Source organism: Onychomys torridus, chromosome 12 (assembly GCF_903995425.1).
Source record: "Onychomys torridus chromosome 12, mOncTor1.1, whole genome shotgun sequence".
Taxonomy (NCBI): domain Eukaryota; kingdom Metazoa; phylum Chordata; class Mammalia; order Rodentia; family Cricetidae; genus Onychomys; species Onychomys torridus.
This window is the reverse complement of record NC_050454.1, coordinates 38,567,995-38,588,304: the sequence shown is the minus strand read 5'-3', so window position 1 is coordinate 38,588,304 and position 20,310 is coordinate 38,567,995. Positions and strand designations below refer to the sequence as shown.

At 35.5% G+C, this 20,310-nt stretch overlaps 1 protein-coding gene across 1 annotated transcript in view; it reads left to right on the top strand.

Annotated features, from left to right (window-relative positions):
- The window catches only part of Epha6 (EPH receptor A6), a 956,551-nt gene that overhangs the window by 583,949 nt on the left and 352,292 nt on the right, over positions 1–20,310 (top strand). Inside the window, exon 7 of the mRNA XM_036203471.1 lies at positions 11,227–11,389. Coding sequence (XP_036059364.1) covers positions 11,227–11,389 — 163 coding nt within the window. The remainder of the gene's footprint in view (positions 1–11,226; positions 11,390–20,310) is intronic.

Here is a 20,310-nt window from a genome sequence, read left to right as displayed (position 1 = left end):
TTCTAATTTAAGAAGTATATCACATGACAACATATTTTGTAGCTGATTTAGAAAAATGTGATGGCCTGTATTTACAAATTATACTGTCATTCACTGGACACTCTTACTGAAGTATTGCTCATATTATGCTGCTACTCACTCCCATCCTAGTACAGTTATGTCCATCTTATCTTACTTTAATTCTTGCAGAAATAGCAACCTAGACATATTTAAAACAAGCCTTCTGCTACTGTGTTTATTTAATTTTCATAGTAGTTTTCTGCCACTTGCGTTGTTTATTTCTATCCGGTCAGTACTGGGATCACAAATAGAGCTGTTCTTTTTTTTAGATATATTATTTTCTCTAGCTTTTCATATTTAAAAATATTTACATCCCATGGTTTGGAAGAATTAATGAAAGGGCCACTCCATACTTACTCTGTTACAATGATTTAGCTTTGCAAATATTCACATTGACATTTTCTGTAACATTTATAGTTGAGAAAATACAGATATGCATGTTAATGTTTCTAAAGATGATTAGTGTATTTTTCTCTCTTTGACAGTTATTGCTAACTTATGCTAATTTTTATAATAAAATTCTTTTTATCTAGCTTTTGTGTAGCTATTTTACAATCTTACCTCGACTACTACTATCTGTAGGAATTCCTAAACTTCCAACATATTTAGTTAAAATTTAGTTCAATCCTCAAATGCTCTTACAGCAAATAATTTTCTTTTGGAATTTTTACTTTCATGTAATATCATTTCCTTTATCCTCAGTAGTCTAATACATGTCAGTTATTTAAATGTTTTGTTCACTGACATTTCTATTCCTGCTTTTTCTATCAGCACATTTATTCTTATTACCTACATTTTGATAGTGAAATGCTAATAAATAATTCAAATCTTTAGGAATGAGTGACCCTCCACAAAGAATGGGGAAATGCCCCAAATCCTCAACCCTACACAAAGAACTATATGAAACTCAGGAAATCTGTGGGAGGGAGAAATGGTCTTCCCTAGGGAATAGCACACCAACTGGTTTTCCAGCACCAAACAGCCCTGAAAACATACATACAAGGAACATTTCTGGATTGAGCAATATATATGTATATTATATGTATGTGTGTATTATATGTCTATATACATATAATTTGAAGGAGAGCAGGAAGTCATGTATGCGGGAAGAGATGGGAGAAATGCTGTAATTGTATTATAATCTCAATAAATATATAAATAAATAGAGAGAATGAAGAAGTTTAAAACTTATTTTTTGTCTATAATACACATTTAATAAAATGTACTACAGAATTGTGCACTGAAGGAACTTTTCTCTGTGAACAAGTATGTGTGCAAGTTTAAACATTCCATTTTACTTATATTTCTTCATAACTATGTATAGTACAGGAAAGAAGAAAAATCAATATCTTATTGATAGGAAAGTTAGGCAACACCAAGACCAAAGGGAAAGTTTGAACTGAATAAATATTAACAATATCTACTGAGAGGTTTCAACACAAATAGCTGGGTTTTGTTTATTTATTTATTTAAGAAAGGGTCACATTTTGTAGCACCAGCTACCCTGGAACTCACTATGTAGCTCACACTGTCCTTGAACTCATAGAGACCTACAGGCCTGTGCCTCCCACGTGCTGAGACTAAAGGCATATAGCACTATATGTGGCATGCATACTAATTTTTAAGTTTTGCAAGGGAAGTCCTATATGCTGTTCTCAATATTGCTAAGTGAACAAACTGGCCACTCAATACCATATGAATGACTTTTTGATATTGTTTATTTTTGAGACAGTATTTTAATTATAACATTTCTTCTTCCATTTTCCTCCCTTCAAACCTTACTCTATACCCCTTCCCACTTTCCTTCAAATTCATAGCTTCTTTTGTCATAAATTATTATTTTATGTATGTATATATATATATATATATATATATGCATATATATATATATATATATACATATATTTTTCCTAAATATAGTCTGTTGAATTCATATAATGTTACTTTTATTATGTTTTCAGCTGCCCATTTGGCACTGGACAACTAATTGGTGTGCTCTTCCTTGGGAAAGACCACCTCTCCTGATCTCAGTAGTCCTTGGTTGTGATGAAATATTAGTAAAGAAAATTATTTTCCTTACGTTTTGGTTACCATTAGGTGATAACACTAAATTTCAGATTGCTACAAAAGTTTAATAATAATTTAAGCATTTGAAGGTAAATTACAGAGCAGTGGAACCATTTCTTCATTCATAGTTGGATAAACTCTCATGACAGAAAGCCCTATTCTGGGCCTAGGTATACTGATGGAAGCAGTGCAAATATAAATAATTTTATAATGACTTAATTTTGACTCAATATTGAAAAGTGCTCTGAAAATAAAAACGCTATGTTAGATATCTGCTGGGTTCTATAATAACTTTTACACTTTTACTTTTCACTTTATCACTACAAGCTTAACTCCTTGCTTACACATCCCAACTTCATGTATGGAATGACTTTACTGGTCCATTCCTAGAACTAGCATTTTGTAGTCATGCTATAATAATTTAATCATATCCCTAGCAGAAAACTTACCATTAATTTTACTTAATCATTTACATATATCTGATCAACCAATTTTTAATATCTGATCTAAGACCAATAAGCTATTTCCTATTGCTGAACAGTTAGTGTACTAAGAATGTATGTGCTTTCATTTTACATGAATCATGATACCCATTGGAAGAAATATATGAAAAAAAGGACATGAATGCATTTCACAGTGATTTATGGTCTTCCGTTTTTGATTACTGGGGGTAATCAAGAGTTGATTGTAGTAAATTACAGCTACCGTACATTAAATGACACTTCTCAAGTGTAGCCAGAAAGGGCTTGTGCATTTAAAATAACTCTTCAGTTTTCTTACTTGTGCATATTTTTAAATTTTGTCTTAGCAGAAAACACATTTCAGAGCACTCTAGCTCAGGTACAATTAACTGACCCCTCCCCCATTTCTGTGCAAGTCAGGAACTTCTTACACAGTTCGGAACAACAAGAGGAAAGAAAGCAGTTTTGTTGCTGGATAACTATAGAACCCAGCTGTGAATTTTGTTGATAGGATGATCAACATGCAGGCTGCAAGGTAGAGTTGGGTCTCTCAACTGAAGAAACCACAAAGTGGAAGTGTTTTTCTCTGTGGCTCTTGATTATGAGGTCAGTCATCTAGGAGAAAAACCTGAAGTCCTATTACCTTGTTCTTATCGCTGAGACAGTGTACCATCTCTGTCCCCTTTTGCTGGACTGGGGTAGGTGGAGGATACAGGGAATGACTCAGAGGTCTACCATCAGAATTGTCAATTTCAATGACATTACCCAAGAATAGAGGGTTCTCATGATGATGGCATTCTAGGACATGGCAGCGAAAGAAAGTTTTACAACACAGTATTTCTAGCAAAACCCACAAATCATAACCGGAGGCCAGTAACAGGAAAAAGTTAAGGTCACTTATGAAAAAAAGTCGATTAAATTTTCAGTTAAAATGTCATTAAATCCAAAGTTTTCATTTAGAAGTAAATGGCTTTTTGGAACGAATTCCCTAGGGTGGGACACCTTGTTTAGCCTTGACACAGAGGGGAGGGGCTTGGTCCTCCTCAACTTGGTATGCCAGGCTTTGTTGACTCCCCAAGGGAGGCCTTACCCTCTATGAGGAGTGGCTGGGGGATTGCATGTGGGGAGGATGGGAAGGCAGGAGAATGAGAGGGAGAGAGAACTGGGATTGATATGTAAAATAAAAGAAAAATCTTTTTAAAATAAATAAAATTTTTAAAGAAGTATAATGCTGCTATATACTTAACAAGTACTAACAGGTCAGTTTTACTATGGGAGTAAAATAATAGTTTACTAAAGATTTATAGTATATTAGAATTAAAAACATACAGCCAAGTTGATGGCAAATAGACACTTTCTAATGAACATAACTGCATGTGAGCATGAAAGAACAAAAGCTAACTTCCTAACGAACAACTAAGCTAGTCACAGTTGCATTAACAACACAATTTAATGTAGTTCCAATAAATATAAAACTGAAACTATGTTTCTGTTTAAATCACTACTATATATACTTTACACAAGATTTTAGTATTGTGTCATAAAAGAGAAATAAAGATTGTTTACTTTTCTACAGTAAAATATTAAATATTTAGGAATATGAGTCTTGTTCATTTTTGTCATATAGTTAAATATTTTGGGATCCTGTATTTGATAAATGAAAAAGAATTTATTTGCTACTGCTATGTATACTAAAAATTGTATTTTAGCTAACCCAAGTAAACATCTATTAATTAATTCTAAAGTTTTCCAAGTTGACGCTCTAGAAATTTCTCAGTAACAGTCCTCATTTGCGAGAATGAAATGATGCCTTTGTGCTTGTCTGTGTACTATATGTACACAGTGTCTAAGGTGATGAGAGCATGGGATCACCTGGAACACAGTTGCAAGCCACAGTGTGGGTGCTAAAAACTGAACCCCAGTCCTCTGCAAGAGCAGCAACTGCTCTTAATATTCAGTCCATTTCTCCGGTTCTTGCTAGGCTTACTGAATGTGTGGTTCCCAAGAAGCTATACAACTCCGTTGATACAGACCACATCCTCTCAAAGCCAGCCACTTCTACCTTGTACCTGTGCTTAAAGTTATCCCACAGTTTCCACATTTCCCATCCTACTTCACTTCCCAAATTTTCCACTAGCAATCATTTAAGTTCATTTGGAACAACAAGAGTGTGGGCAGATTTCTCGTTCTTTTCAAGGACTTATTGGGTGTGGCAGCCTGCCCTGCTGGCAAGCTTCAAGTACTTGCCTGTATCATCATGTGAGCTGTTTGTCCAATCTTAATCTGTTCTGTAGCTTCCAGGATTTGGGGCTTAGGGAACAGCAGCCATTGTTCCTCAAGTGCCTGGTTCTGTGCCCAACCTGGAGTCTGTGGATGGTACCGTCAGTGCTGGAGGCCATGCCCTTCAGGCTGCAGGAGGCCATTCACTTCCAGTCATTTACTCTGTGGACACGGTAGTTGCCTTGTCTTTTGGTCAGCATGAAATAGCCGAACAAGTCATCACTGACATAGCAAGACACTGTGTACATAGTGCACATATAAGCACAAAGGCAAAACTCTCAGACAGAGAAAATTTAAATTAATTAATTGCCAGGTGTGGTGGTGCACACCTTTAATCCCAGCACTGGAGAGACAGAGGCAGGTGCACCTTTGTGAGCAGAAGCTCTGGACCCACTTGTACATGGACAAGTGGTGTCATCCACAGGAAGCCCACTGGGAAGGAGGTCAAGGAGTCAGGCACATCCATTCTGCAGCGTTGCCTGTTTTTGCAACTTTGGTTCTTTTCAAACATTTTTTTTAATTAAGCAGGGCTTTTATTTTGTACCTGCTTTGTAGACAGACTTAGTCCTTTCACGTTGATATTTTTAGCCGTTCCATTTTCCCACTGTGCTTTAATTACTAGTTAATTAACATTGAACAGGATTTTATTGGGTTAAAATTGTTGCACTTTTTTGGCTTTTGGTCATTAATAAAAGTATTTCTATGTTGTCTTATCCTGGAATAAGAAAGAAAAGAATGAAATGATGGTTTCCTAGAGTTCAATGTTAGCGGAATTGACAACCATAGTCTACACAAATTATTGGGCTTCTTTTAGCAAATAACTAAGTTATGATTTAGAAGGACATTTTCTATATACTGTATTGATTATTTTGTGGGGAATAAGATTCTTTCTCTCCAGAGAACTTTAAAGGATACATAGATTAACACGTCAGTCTAATCAAGGCTCCTGACACAAGAATAGAAATGATATTTTATAGCATATGTCCTTTTTGTGATGATTCCCATTTGACAGAGATGCTACACCTTCAGATATTACACTCACTCTACTCATTTGGCATGGTGTTATAAAAACCTTAGAGATGGAATACACGCAGAGTCAATAGCTTTTCCAGAGTTTTGACATTCTAATTACATCCAAGAAGAGACTGAAAAGCCAACCAGGATGCTATGTCTTAATATGTTTAGGTCTGCTTCTATGGTGTTTGAGAATTTATATTAACTAAAGGAAGACTAGACTACAGCACCAAAGAAATGATAGGAAAAAATCTTAAAGCATCTTTCAGGCAGGGTTGATGAGTTCCTCCTGTTCCCAGGTAGTGCTCTTTTTGAAACGGTCCTCTAAATGAAGTAGCTGGAGTCTCCATGTAGCTCTCCTTTGGAAAGTAATCACTGAGCACAGTTTAAATCTCAGGCCTTCTTGATTTGGAACCACGAGGATCTTCTTCCTTTGGAGAGGAATACAAATTTTTTCCTGATATGCAGATACAAATTCATGCAATAATATTATTTCAAATTTTTATTATTTCAAACTTTGTGTCACTAGATCATGTGTGATTATTCATTTGTTGTATGTGTGTATGTGAGAGAGAGAAAGAGAGACAGAGACAAGTAAGCAGAGCAATGCATAGAAAAGCAATAAGGTTGAGATGACAAACTAATCCTTGCAAAACTATCACTTTTAATCTTATATTTCCTCAAGCATTCTATAGGTTCAGACTTCTAATCAGTAGACCAAAAACCTTACCAAGAAGAACCAAGGCCACAGTTCTAAAATTGTCATCTATTCCTTATAGTTTTAAGTCACTGCGACTGGCTGCTAATCAGCTGCCAGATCATCTAAGACAGAATCTTGGGCTTTTGAACAAATTCTGATCCTGGGGTGAATATGAATTTTGCATGTTCCATGGAAAGTTAGGGAACTTCCTAATATTACTGACAAACCATCTATACAATGGATTAATATAAAATGAAAATGAAAATAAGGACAGCATATGTGTCTGAATTAACTGAGGTAGTCAGACTCTGGATTAGTTTCACTGTAATATAAATGGGATCGAATATTATCATTTTACTTGCTTTGGCAACTTGTTATGAGGACTAAAGAATATGTGTAAAAACATCTTGACAGTTGTACAGTGCTATATAAATCATGTTCCTATGAATACTGACACCTTCATTTCTGTAAGTCTGTAGGAAAAAGTCAGTAGTATTGTTATTAATTATCCATCTAGCTAATTTAAAATTTACATTAAAATTTAAATTAAAGAGATGGATATCATTTAGAAATCTGATGAGATCCAAAGACTTTAAGAGAAAGGAAGCCAGCTAAAAGAACACTGTCAGTGCTGGCCCCTTGGACTGGAGTGCCCCAGAACCCTATTGCGGCTGAGAGACCTTCAAACTCTGAGCCCTAAATGGAATGTCTCCATCAAATCCCTCCACTCAGGGCTCAGTGGATCCTGACGAAGAGAAAAGCAGAAAGAGCATAAGACCCAAAGGGAATGGAGGACACAAGGAAAAGAGAAGACAAGGCCCTCTAGTTGCACATGATAGATGCACATATGCATCCGCAGAGACTGAGGCAGTATGCACAGGGCCTGCATCCATCTGGGATATTAGGCTGAAAGAAGACATGGACACATCTCCCAATCCCTAACCCAGGAGTTTTTTCCATCTGCAGTAATAATTTAACTGCAATGATAAACACTTCGATAATTTAGTTTCCTCCAAAGGAGGAAAGAGTAGAAAAATTACTTTTACGGCAGGCTCCATGTCCAACAGTAGCTGGCCAACAGAAAATGAACTCAAGGAAATTTTGTGGGTTCCCTACCTCACATGGTCACGGCAGGGCTAGTCATACACAGTTTTAAATTTTATCTTATTTTTATTTAATTTATTTTTTTTCCTATCTCTTTTTACCCTAACAGGTCCTTTGCATATGTATTATGACTTCCAGTTTAATGTTTTTTATGGGATTTCTAAGTATAGAGCAAGTGGGATTCTGCATCTATATTTGTTTCTTTTACTTTCTCCTGGGCTCTTTTCCTTTTATTTGTTCATTTTGTCCAATTCTGATGTTAGTTGCTTTATCTTATTATATCTTATTTTATTATTATCTGTTAGAATCCTGTTTACTTTCTAATGAGAGACAGAAAAGGGGTAGATCTGGATAGCAGGGAAGTTGGGAAAGAACCAGAGAGGATGGGGGAAAGGGAAGCTACAATTAGGATATATTATAGGAGGACAAAATCTCTCTTCAGTAATAGGGGGGGGAAGTAACAAATAATGGTCATACCTTGAAAGAGAAAAGAAAATCATCAGGGAATTTTACTACAGAATAAAGATGAAAATGTATGAATTTAGGAACAGTGAAATTGATTTCTCAGCAGAGTTAACAGCATTCATGTAACACAACTATAGTAGAACAAGCAATTCTACTATGATTCACAACTGTGGTGCTACTCTATAAAAGCATATGCAAATGCTGCACTCAGACATATTCACAATCCGTCCTGCCAGGATGAGCAAAAGATCTAACAGTCCCTTGCAAGGTATGTTCTCTACCTCATGACAGCTGTTTAGACTTGGAACTTACATGTCAGCAAAAGAGCAATTAGCCAATGTCCTGACATAATAATGTCCTATGCTTGTAGTAGACGAAAGCGAACTTGGTTTCCTATGAGTCTAAAAGTACCAAGAGGAAAATTCCACTTCACAAGCTCTGCTCTGCTAGAAGCTAATAAGTGGCAAGGAATGAGAAAGGGCAATTGACATGCAGCTGGCGGTGAGTTGGGTACATTTCAGCACACTTCCTGGAGATTTTTATTCCAGGCATATAACTGCAAACTTTTTGTGCAAATCAGATAGCAAAAAAATCTAAAAGCTGCCTATAGTGGGCATCCTAGACTCTGTAACTTACTAGGTAGGAAATTACTGTTTAGTTATGTTTTGGTGAAGCAACAAAGACAGTATATAATTGTTAGGCAGCATTTTAAAGGGTAAACTTTCTATTCCATACCATCTGTCTCAGGGGATAAGATTAATTATTTTCCATTGCTTTACGAATCCTCCTATAGCCACCCTATCATATGGTACAGCAGCATTCAAGATAAGCTGTAACATACTTGGAGGACATTATATCAAATGTGGACTATTTTCCTCTTGGACAAGAAATTGAAAAATCTAAATGATCGTCAAATTTCTACTTGAGACAATATGTTTGGCAAGCACATTTCTATTTCTCTATGCTATGGACTTTTTAAAAAAAATCTATTTATTTTATTTTTTTCATGTGGATATTTGGGTTTTAATTTTACATATCAGCCATGGGTTTCTCTGTCCTCCCACCTCCTGCCCTTGATTACAAATGTCTTGACATCAGCTGACTCCTGCTTTCAATTCTCAGCCGATGATTATCGTCATCAATATTTATAAACCTGGTTTTGTTTCCATAGCTCCTATGCTAGATGCATAAATTTCTATTTACTTCCTACTCTCAAAATTGCATATGTGTGTGAGTACTCCCAATTTTTATGTTTTGTTTATTACTTACCATATTGCTATAGTTTATTCATTTTGTAATTAATTTCATTATTTGAGAGATGGAAAATTTGATTCCTTTATTCAGACACTGAATTACCATAAAGTACGTAAAGTTCTGAAAAATAAAGCTATAACATTTATTGATGTCTTCTCATAAGAACTTTTTCTCCAAAGCAGCATAAAGGAAATCATTGTCATAGTTCTGAATCTTAAGTCATCACCCTCAAGTAAATGGAACTTTGACACATCCACTGTATGTGTAGCTGTGTAGATTTTTACAATCTTTTCCTAGTCTAGAAAGTCTCTTAAAAAACAGCAGTTTCCAGGACAACCCAAAATGAGATCCTGATAATACAGATATGATTAAGCATCAAATGAATCATTAAATTAGAGACCCTCAAAGGCTCCTGCCTTCCTTGGAATTTTTACATTTAGACTTATAAAAAGCAGAATTCACTTTGGGAACTGTTGACCTATGTTGATCTGTGCATGCAGGAAGGTTGTTTGTACAAATATAGATTGATTCTTCCTTATCTAATATTCTTAGGTATTTCAGATCTGGATTTTTTTTTCAGTTTTGGGGTATTTGCATATACATGAGATATCTTCAGGATGGTACCCAATTCTAAGCTCCAAATTCATTTAAACTTCTTATATGCATAGCCTGAAGGCAATTTTATCCAATATTTTCAATGTACCAGCATCCTGACTATGGCATATATGGGCTCAAGTGTGGAACTATTTACATGTGACATCATGTCAGCACTGGATCAGTTTGGGTTGAGGCTCATTTCAGACAGCAGATTTTCAGAATAGAGAAGCTTTGGAATATCTTATTAAAAGATAAGCTCTTAGAGGAAAGCTTTATAAACCCCAAACAATAAGAGTTTAGTTCATTACCCACCACCATGATCTTGTAAACAATCCTTTACAAAGAGAGGTAATTCTGTTCTTACGTAAGAGCAAAAGAGCCCATTTAAAAGACCTAGACTCACCTGATCTTTTGGAGTGCCAGAGTAAGCCCATTTCACCTTAGGGATGTGTAACAGTTGAATACAAGACCCAGGAAACAGAACAAGCCTCCCTCCAAGACCTGTCAATGATTTCATAGGGGCTGCAAGTATTCCCTACCTTTCTGTTGTCACCGATAGTCTGTGGACATCTTGTGAAGACAATCTCACCATCACTATGTAGCTTGTACTTATCTAAAGGTGAACTCTGAAATCACAATGGAAAAAATTGCATCATTTTATTTATTAAATTTCATATATTAATGATGAAATTCTAAGGACTCAGAGTAATAGATCAATACAGGTGATTTCTGTGTAAAGATTTCAAACCTTAAAAAAACTATTTTTTTTTTCTTTTCACCCACAGGTGTCCCCACAGATAGAGAGCCCTGGCATTTTGGCACTCACTACCTATGGGTGAAAATGCTGTGTAGTGGATTCATGATGCCCCACACTCACGATAATGTGTCCCGTCCAGTCTGTTCATTTTGGTGAAGAAGCTGCTGCTGTTCTATGTGAACATGCCCTCAGACCACCACTATTCTCCAAGTCACAGCCAAAGTCAAAGTCACCAGTGGTCCAAGTGTAGTTTAATCCAGGCAACCGTCCTACTGATAAATTTCCAAGTCAGAGGCATATATATATATGATCAACTAAGTGCTAGATTGTGGAAACCCATGCTTACATTTCTTTCCATTAGTATTTTTGATATGCAGAACCTCTGTCCTCATTTTTGCTGGGAACTGTCTCTAGGAAACGGCAGGGTCACACCGCCTCATTTCCTTTTTCCTTTTTTCTGTCCCTAGGAGCATGAGCAGCTCACCTATTCTTCCACGAGGTCCAAGGCCCCCAGTGTCATCATCACAGGTCTCAAGCCATCCACCAAGTACATATTTCATATCCGAGTGAGGACTGCAACAGGATACAGTGGCTACAGTCAGAAGTTTGAATTTGAAACAGGAGATGAAAGTAAGTTTCACTAAAGGATATAAAGTAAGATGGTAATTTAGGACTATTCCAGTTAACCTGATACTTTAAAACCAGTAGTCCCAACTTTTAATGGCCCTTCTGAATGGGATGCAGTTCATATAAATACCCACATACTCATTTAAGTTAATGTTTTGATGCTAATCAATGAATACCTTCTGAAATGCCTTACTCTCAATCATGTGTCATAAATATGGCCCTTTATGCAGAATTTGTCAAACATGCTATTACACAGGATCTTAATGGATGGTGTGATTGTTCACTAGTCCTGGTATTATAATATAATACTAAAGAAAACTTGGAAGAGATCAGGCTGCAAGTAATTGGTTTCAGCAGTCAGTTCAAAATATACACGTTTGGCTTGTTGTCTCAGATCAATAAAAAACAGTGGTCAGGAGACACATTCCAACAACAAGATTAAATATAGATGCATAGGATTTATAAGAAACTTGCATTATTTCCACAGGCTCAGAAGACTGAAAACCAAAACCTGAGATGAAGGGAGTTAAGTATGATGTGCATTTTGAAGTCTCTTGCTCATTATAAACCCAGATATATTAGTGAACACAGAACTCCATCGTTCTTTCATCTTTGTATGTTACTAGAGAGTGGCTAACATTACCATCCATGTCTACTCTTCAGCCACTCTTGAAGCTTGGCCTGAGATCTCAGCACCCAGTTTTTTTTTCCTGTTCTATAATGACTCCTGTTTTCAGGAATAGTCCTTCTTCACCCTCCCAGGCCTAGAAGTCTTCTTGACTCCTCTGTTCAGAATCAAAACCATGTACACCTTCTTGGCACCCTCTGAGAGTTCATGCCACCAGTCCAGTATTTTTAATTCAAATTTGCATTTTCTTCCCAGCTATATAGGTGGTAAATCATGAGAACACAGACCATAACTTTTCAATTTGCTTCTGTATCCTTGGAGCCTCACACAGAACATGAGTGGTTTGGGTGTTCTATACAATTGTTATTGGCTAGAATAAATATTATAGTGATATATGACTGAGTATGCAACTGTCAGTTAATGAATAACTTATCTGTAGCTTAGAAAAATTTTAGAATTGATAACAAGTACAATTTTTACATTGGGCTTCATTTTCTCATTTGACTAGATTTTAAATACATTTCACTTGGTCAATTTTCCTAAGAGTGCATTTATAACAAAATGTGCTTTTAAAAAGTAGATGAATTATTTCCCTTATAAAATAAAAATAAATAAATAGTTAATTTTGGTCAATACTAATACATGTAAATATAAATTTAAAAAACCTACAGCCCCCAAATGACAGTGGCCTTTGCATTAATTCTTAGGCTGCACATGACCAGTGTTTAGGGGCAAATGGTCAACAGGATGTGGCAAGGACACTTTTAGGATAAATTTATATTGATTTCATCATATAACCGTATTTGATGATTGATAAAATGTACTCTCAATAACTATAATGGCAATCACAATAATAAACACCCACATCCCAAGTATTCTTTTTAATAATTAACTTGATATTTCTCTTAAAATATTTCTAATTCTGTACTGGAGTTTGTATTTGGTCATGTGAAGGAATAGTACATACAATTCTACACTGAGCAATTTACAAAAATCATTTCCTTTAATTCTAAAAGCATTATGGCTCTTTTATAAATATAATTAGCTGCATCCAAAATTGTATACTAGGGAGTGGAGGTAATAGATGAAGGCCCTAGCACTGGCTAACAATAGCATCAGAAGACAGTGAATGCTATGCTTTTAGTTTGAAAGTGAATTTGATTAGACCCTTGAAAAGATAAAGTATCTGTGAAGAATCTAAAAAATATGTTTGTCTAAAGCTGGAGTTCAGGATTATGAAATGGTTCCTAAGTCAATTTACAGCAAACAGAAAAAGCATGTAAAGTCTCATTTTTATTGGACTAGCTCTAAATTGCATTTTAAAGCATGTTGTTTATACCCAGAAGAGAATTCCAGTGAATAATGGCTGGATAGGATGGGGGCGGGTTTGCCATAAATCAATAATTTGATGATATGCACCCCAGTTGATAGCATCTGTCTTTTCCTCTTCATATTCTCCTAGCTCATGTGTAAATTTTTATAGCTTTTGTTTCTCAAGTAGTATATGAACTATTATGATGTCAACTTTATTACTAAGTTCTCCCCTGTGTCTTCCATTTAATTAACTAACTTTATAATATACTCATAGAGAATGGGTAGGGGCTGGGTGGATTAGGCTCTCTCTCATGTGATGACCTACTTCAAGTTTTTAAAAATAAGTAGAAGAGTTTACTCTTCTGTTCTCCTCTGCTGTATCTATTTTATGTTGTTTGGGCTATAATTTACTAACAAAAACAATAAAGTAAGGAATAGACTGATTGTTTTTCAAAATTATAATAATGTTCTTAACCATTAATAACTACTGTACTCTAAATAATAATGATATCCAAAGAATAGTTATAGCAATATCTCTTAATTTTCAAAGTTGGTGCCTTCACTTACTTTTTCATTCAGTCACTCATTATTTCATCATTAGAATATGCTCAGGGAAAGTAGCTAACAGATGTAAAGATTATTAATTATGGTTGCTAGACAATAAAAAACAACTTATTTGATCTAGTTTGGTAGCTTTCTTTTCTATAGAAAAAATTATTACATATGTATACATGGAGAGATATATTGGTGATAGAGTGATAATCGATATTGATCGATAAGTATCTGTTTAGTTGCATATAGAGTAACATGTTATTTCTTCTTATGTTATAATGTTAAGCACTGTACCAAGCATATATTTACATATTGTGCCCACTAACAGCATTTATCAGTTGCAAATTTTATGCTGGACTTGTTAAGTACAATGCTTGATTCCCTTCCACTTTTGTTAGGATAAAGTAAACAAAATTAGAACAAATTAAACAATAATAGTAAGAAAACAAGAATGTAAAATATTTCATGTGGATATTCTTAAAAGACATTCAGAAACAGTATTGGTGCTAAGAAAAAAGTTTTCAAAATTAAAATAAATTGATATAATACTACAAAATAACAACAATAAACAATATTCCACTAACTGGTCAAATGCAGTTTGTTCTAGCTGAGAAGAATGAACATGTGGAAAATGTTAATTGCCTCAAACATATTATTTGTGTCCTTCTAGTTAGAATTCTGAATATATGAGAATTTAAAAGTCACTGAATTTTTATATCCTTAACACTGCTTTAAAACATATCTTATATGTTTTAAGATAATAATTTGTTAAAATTATACATATTTTTAAAAGGTACAGCAATTTTTAAAGATTATAAAATCAAACATTTATTTAAATCACTGTGTATATTTTTTTCACATCCACAGCATTTTAGAGTCCAGGATATAACTATAATATGCATATTTAAACACAAAATAAAATATTATCAGATTATAGCTATGTTGAACTTTTCTTTGCACACAAAAAATAATTTTCAAGCTATCCAATGGGAGTAGAATTCATAGTTAAAACCCAGTAATATCAAGAAATTGGAGTTCTACATGTAAAGATTGGTCATTTACATCTTTTCTTTCCCTAGTTATTTATCCAGGTGACCTGAAGGGGCAAATATAATGCTTCTCCCTGAAAACATCAATTATAGCTTGCATTTTTACATTGTGTAAATTTAGGTTTCACCTGTGTAAAGTTAGGCTACATACACAGTTTTGTAGCACAAAAGGCCATCTGTCAGCAATTTTAAATGTACAGTAACTGAGTCTTAATGACTGACTGGTTTTATATATTATGAAATATACACAGAAAAACAGCAGCAGCAGCATTAACAAACTAAGATATGAAATGCTGAATCACAGCAATAGTTTTTTTAATTCTCTCTTAAACATTTATACTAAAAATGGAATATAGATCTGAATGAATAGAATTAATCACTAAGTATTTTGAAAACATCTGTATAAATTAGCAAATATATTGAGGTCTGATTAGAAGCAATTGATTTATATGAACAGAGCACTGAGGACAGTGACCCTAAATGTGAAGACACAAGATTGCCTCTAGTTCTGTCTTTCCTAATACATTCTTCGTGTTTCTAATAAACTCATTTTTTATACTCCATCTTGTATAGATTTAACCCCTAGATCATTGATGATTAAATAACCATATTTTATTGAGTAAAATATAAATGTCTCAACAAGTAGTCATCTGCCTCCAAATCTAATCTCAGTGGACATCAATTTTCTTTGTTAATGTGAACTCTGTGAAAGTGGGATTGTTTGGACACTTCAAACACAAAGTTTTAGTAATGTCATCATATCTCAGATTCTTCCAATACTTCCAACTGAAACATTAAAAAAAATATTACATTATGAACTTCAGACTAGCTCCCCTATTTCTTGACATAGTCTTGATGAATAATAAACTACATCTCTTGTTTTGAGGGACAAAATATTTTTGTGTTTCCTTCTTAAATTTATTTTTGAGACCTCTATTCCATGTGACCCAATCTTCTAGTTGCCACACAATCTGTACTGCTTCAGTTGCCTAGAATGAAATTAGCTCCATCGTTATTAACAGCAGACAGAAAGTTTGGAATGATTATTAATGGTGGAGCGTGCAGCAGAAAGAAGATCAACTGACCCTAGTGGAACAATAAAAAAGTTAATTAATCAACTTGGAGGTATATTTCATATTTATGAGTCTATTCAGGGGAGGACAAATTCCAGGGTACAACACATTAATACGGAATCATCTCCAATCAATAGCACATTATCTGAGTTTGCAGCTGTAACTCTGTAAAGACAAAAGTCAGTGGAAAAGACTTTCCTTGCATCAGACTCCCAAAATACAAACTTCTATCTTATGAAGGAATGGAAGGTTCATGATGGCAAGAATTTGCACTAAAGGTAGAATGACCCTTATTTGCTAGGTGATAAAGAAACTTCCTGACTTATGTAGGATGTTGAGAGAGAAGTCTAGTATAGTGTCTGCCATTGAAACTCCACAATATGCTATTTGTTGATTTCTAATTATTTTTCAGGCACCATTCTTTTCTTTCTGGATAATAACATGTGTACAGCCTTTATAATGGATGTTATTGCCTTTCAAGTTATATGACTCAAAAACTGAAGAATGTAGAAGACCAGTCCACTTTTTTTCTTTATTAAGAAATTTTTTATTAATTTTAAAACCAACCACAGATCCCCCCTCTCGTCCCTCCTTCTGTTCCCCCAAAGCCTTTCCCAACAACCCACCCCATAACCCCTCCTCCAAAAAGGTAAGGCCTCCCATGGGGAGTCAGCAAAGCCTGGTACATTCAGTTGAGGCAGGTATAAGGCACTGTTCCCCAAAACACAGCTGTGCAAGGTGTCCCACCACAGGTAATGGGCTTGAAAATGCCAGCTCATACACCAGGGATAGATCCTGATTCCACTGCCAGGGTACCCTCAAGCAGAGCAAGCTACACAACTGTCTCACTTATGTAGAGGGCCTAGTCCAGTCCCATGAAGACTCCACAACTGTTGGTCTAAAGCTCATGAGTTGTCACTAACTTGGTTCAGTTGTCTCTGTAGATTTCCCCATTAAGACCTTGATGCCCCTTGCTCATAGAATCCCTCTTCTCTCATCCCCGCTCCCTACTCTCCATAACCAACCCTTCATGCCCAGTTTACTCATGGAGAGGTCATCTATTTCCCCTTTGCAGGGCAATCCATGCATCACTTTTTGGGTACTCTTTGTTAACTAGCTTCTCTAGCAATGTGGGGTGTAGTCTGGTTATCCTTTGCTTTACATCTAGTAGCTACTTATGAGTGAGTACATACCATGTTTGTCTTTCTGAATTTGGGTTACCTCACTCAGGATGATATTTCTAGTTCCATCCATTTGCCTGCAAATTTCATGGTGTCATTGGTTTTTACTGCTGAGTAGTACTCCGTTGTGTATATGTACCACATTTTCCTTATCCATTCTACAGTTGAGGGGTATCTGGGTTGTTTCCAGGCTCTGGCTATTATGAATAATGCTGCTATGAACATAGTTGAGCAAGTGTTCTTGTGGTATGATTGAGCATTCCTTGATTATATGACCAAGAGTGGTATCATTAGGTCTTGATTTAGATTGATTCCAACTTTCAATTGGAAAAAAAAAAAAAGTGATTATTTTTTGCTTGTTTCTTTGAGACAGGGTTTCTCTGTGTAGCTTTGCACCTTTCCTAGAACTCACTCTGTAGCCCAGGCTGGCCTCAAACTCACAGAGATCCACCTGGCTCTGCCTCCCCAGTGCTGGGATTAAAGGTGTGCAACACCACTGCCTGGCCGAAATCAGTGTTTTTGATCTTAGCCATTCTGACAGCATAAGATGGTATCTCAGAGTTGTTTTGATTTGCATTTCCTTGATGACTTGGGATGTTGAGCAATTCCTTAAATGTCTTAGTGAGAACTCAACAACACAAATTATAGAAAGCCTACAAACTCATGGAAACTGTGTAATGCTCAACTGAATCACCACTGGGTCAAGGAAGAAATAAAGAAAGAAATTAAAGACTTCCTAAAATGCAATGAAAATGAATGTACAACATACCCAAACTTATGGGACACTATGAAGCAGTAATAAGAGGGGAAATTCATAGCAATAAATGCCTGAATAAAGAAGTTGGAAAAGCTGGGAGTGGTGGCGTATGCATTTAACACCAGCATTTGGTAATCCCAGCATTCAGGGGGCAGAGCCAGGTGGATCTCTATGAGTTAGAGGCCAGCCTGGGCTACAGAGTGAGTTCCAGGAAAGGTGCAAAGCTACACAGAAAAACCCTGTCTCAAAAATTTAAAAAAAAAAAAAAAAAAAAAAAAAGTTGGAAAAATCTTACACTAGCAACTTAGTAGCAGCACACCTGAAAGCTCTAGAACAAAACGAAGCAAACTCACCCAGGAGGAATAGACGGTAGGAAATAATCAAAGTGAGGTCTGTAATCAATAAAATAGAAACAAAGAGAACAATACAAAGAATTAATGAGGCAAAGAGTTGGTTCTTTGAGAAAATCAACAAGACAGACAAATCCCTATCCAAACTAACCAAAAGGCAGAGAGAGAACATACAAATTAACAAAATCAGAAATGAAAAGGGAGACAACAACAGACAATGGAGAAATCCAGAGAATCATCAGGCCTAAACTTTTCCGTCAGTCATTTGACTATAAATGGTTGCATTCTTCTAGGGAACACAAATCCTCTGAAGACATCAAATATTGGTTTTTTGGGGTTTTTTTTTTTTTGTTTTGTTTGTTTGTTTGTTTGTTTTTCAAGACAGGGTTTCTCTGTGTAGCTTTGCACCTTTCCTGGAACTCGCTTTGTAGACCAGGCTGGCCTCGAACTCAGAGATCCACCAGCCTCTGCCTCCCAAGTGCTGGGATTAAAGGCATGCGCCACCACCGCCCAGCTGTATTTTTGTTTTTTGTTTGTTTGTTTAATGCCCCTGCTTAACTGTTACAAAAACATCAAGGGCAAAATGATAAAATACTCATTTCTCATTGTGACCACATAGGAGCTGTCACATAACTACTGCAGCTCTGTCTGAGCTGTAGTCACCCCTCACCTCCACAGTGCACATAATCATGAGTAGAGTACAGGTAGAAATGGGTATGGAATGCTAACAATGGCAGTTAGGGAACAGTGTTTAAAGGCATGAGGGGACTGTCCCTACTGTTGAGTGACAGGTATTGGTGACACATGGATACAGCTCTATAGGAAAGGCTGGAAACACTTGGTGCCAGCATGCAGCTGTCATTGAGGAAGCAACAGAGTACAAAGACAAGACAGCTTAGGTTTCTTTTAGAGTTTCCCCCCATTGACTTTAACCCACATAGTAGTCCATCATTTCTCCGCACTGGAAAGTTTGAGTTGAATGAAATTATCAAAATATTCAGAACAGGTTACATGTTATGTAAAATATGTAAATATTAACTGTCAGACCCATGTCAAAACTTAAAGGCACATTAAACACTCTAAATTCTATCAACACTACTCAGGAGTAAAGTCATTTAATGTAGTTTATGATTTTTTTAAATTTATATTAACCAAAGTAGAGCATCCATTTTTGCTTTTGTCTGGCTATGAAGTTATCACACTGAATGGGAATATTTTTTGAAAATAAACCCAGGAAGACTTCCTCAGAGGCATGTGTGAAGAATTAAGAAGCAGCCTAAATATTTGCTACACTTTACTTTTTCAAGGTATTTCAGTATATTTTCTATTGTTTTGTCAAAATCACAAAAGCCTTGTAAAGTATTTAACTGCCTGTGTACAAATCCCAGTGTGTATCTGTGAACACATTATTCCACTATAAAGTAAGGCTAATAGTACAGAATGCCCACCTTATTTCCAGATAGGAAACAGCTGATATGTAGTAAAATGAATTGCTTACTTTTCTATGTTTTTGGAAAACTGAATACCCATTTAAAAATTGTCTTGCACTATGGTTATTTTTGTCTCTTATATTTGCTGAATACATAGCCAGGAAACACCTTAAATGATTTTTTCAACCATTTCAGCATAGTAAATAAATATGAAATGCTATAATATTACTTACTGAGCTAGAACAATAGAATACATCCATTCTGGCCAGAATGTACTTTCTATTTTCATACTGAGATAAAAGAATGAAAAGGGGAGTATTCTAAATGTCACTGTGTAAATTATCCTAGAAAGTTAAAAAATGGAAAGTTTATATATTTAATCCTAAATTTAATAGAATAAGCCCCAAAGTAAAGGGCATTTGACAAAAGCTATGGTGGGCAGAATATGCTGACTCTTAAGTCAGAGTTAGCGTTCTCTCTTGATAAGCCATCCTGATTCCGATGACTTGCTGTATTCATAGCACTAACAACTTTATCAATGAGTACAAGATCAGGGGTTAGTAATGGTTAAGGTGATGTATAGGTACAAA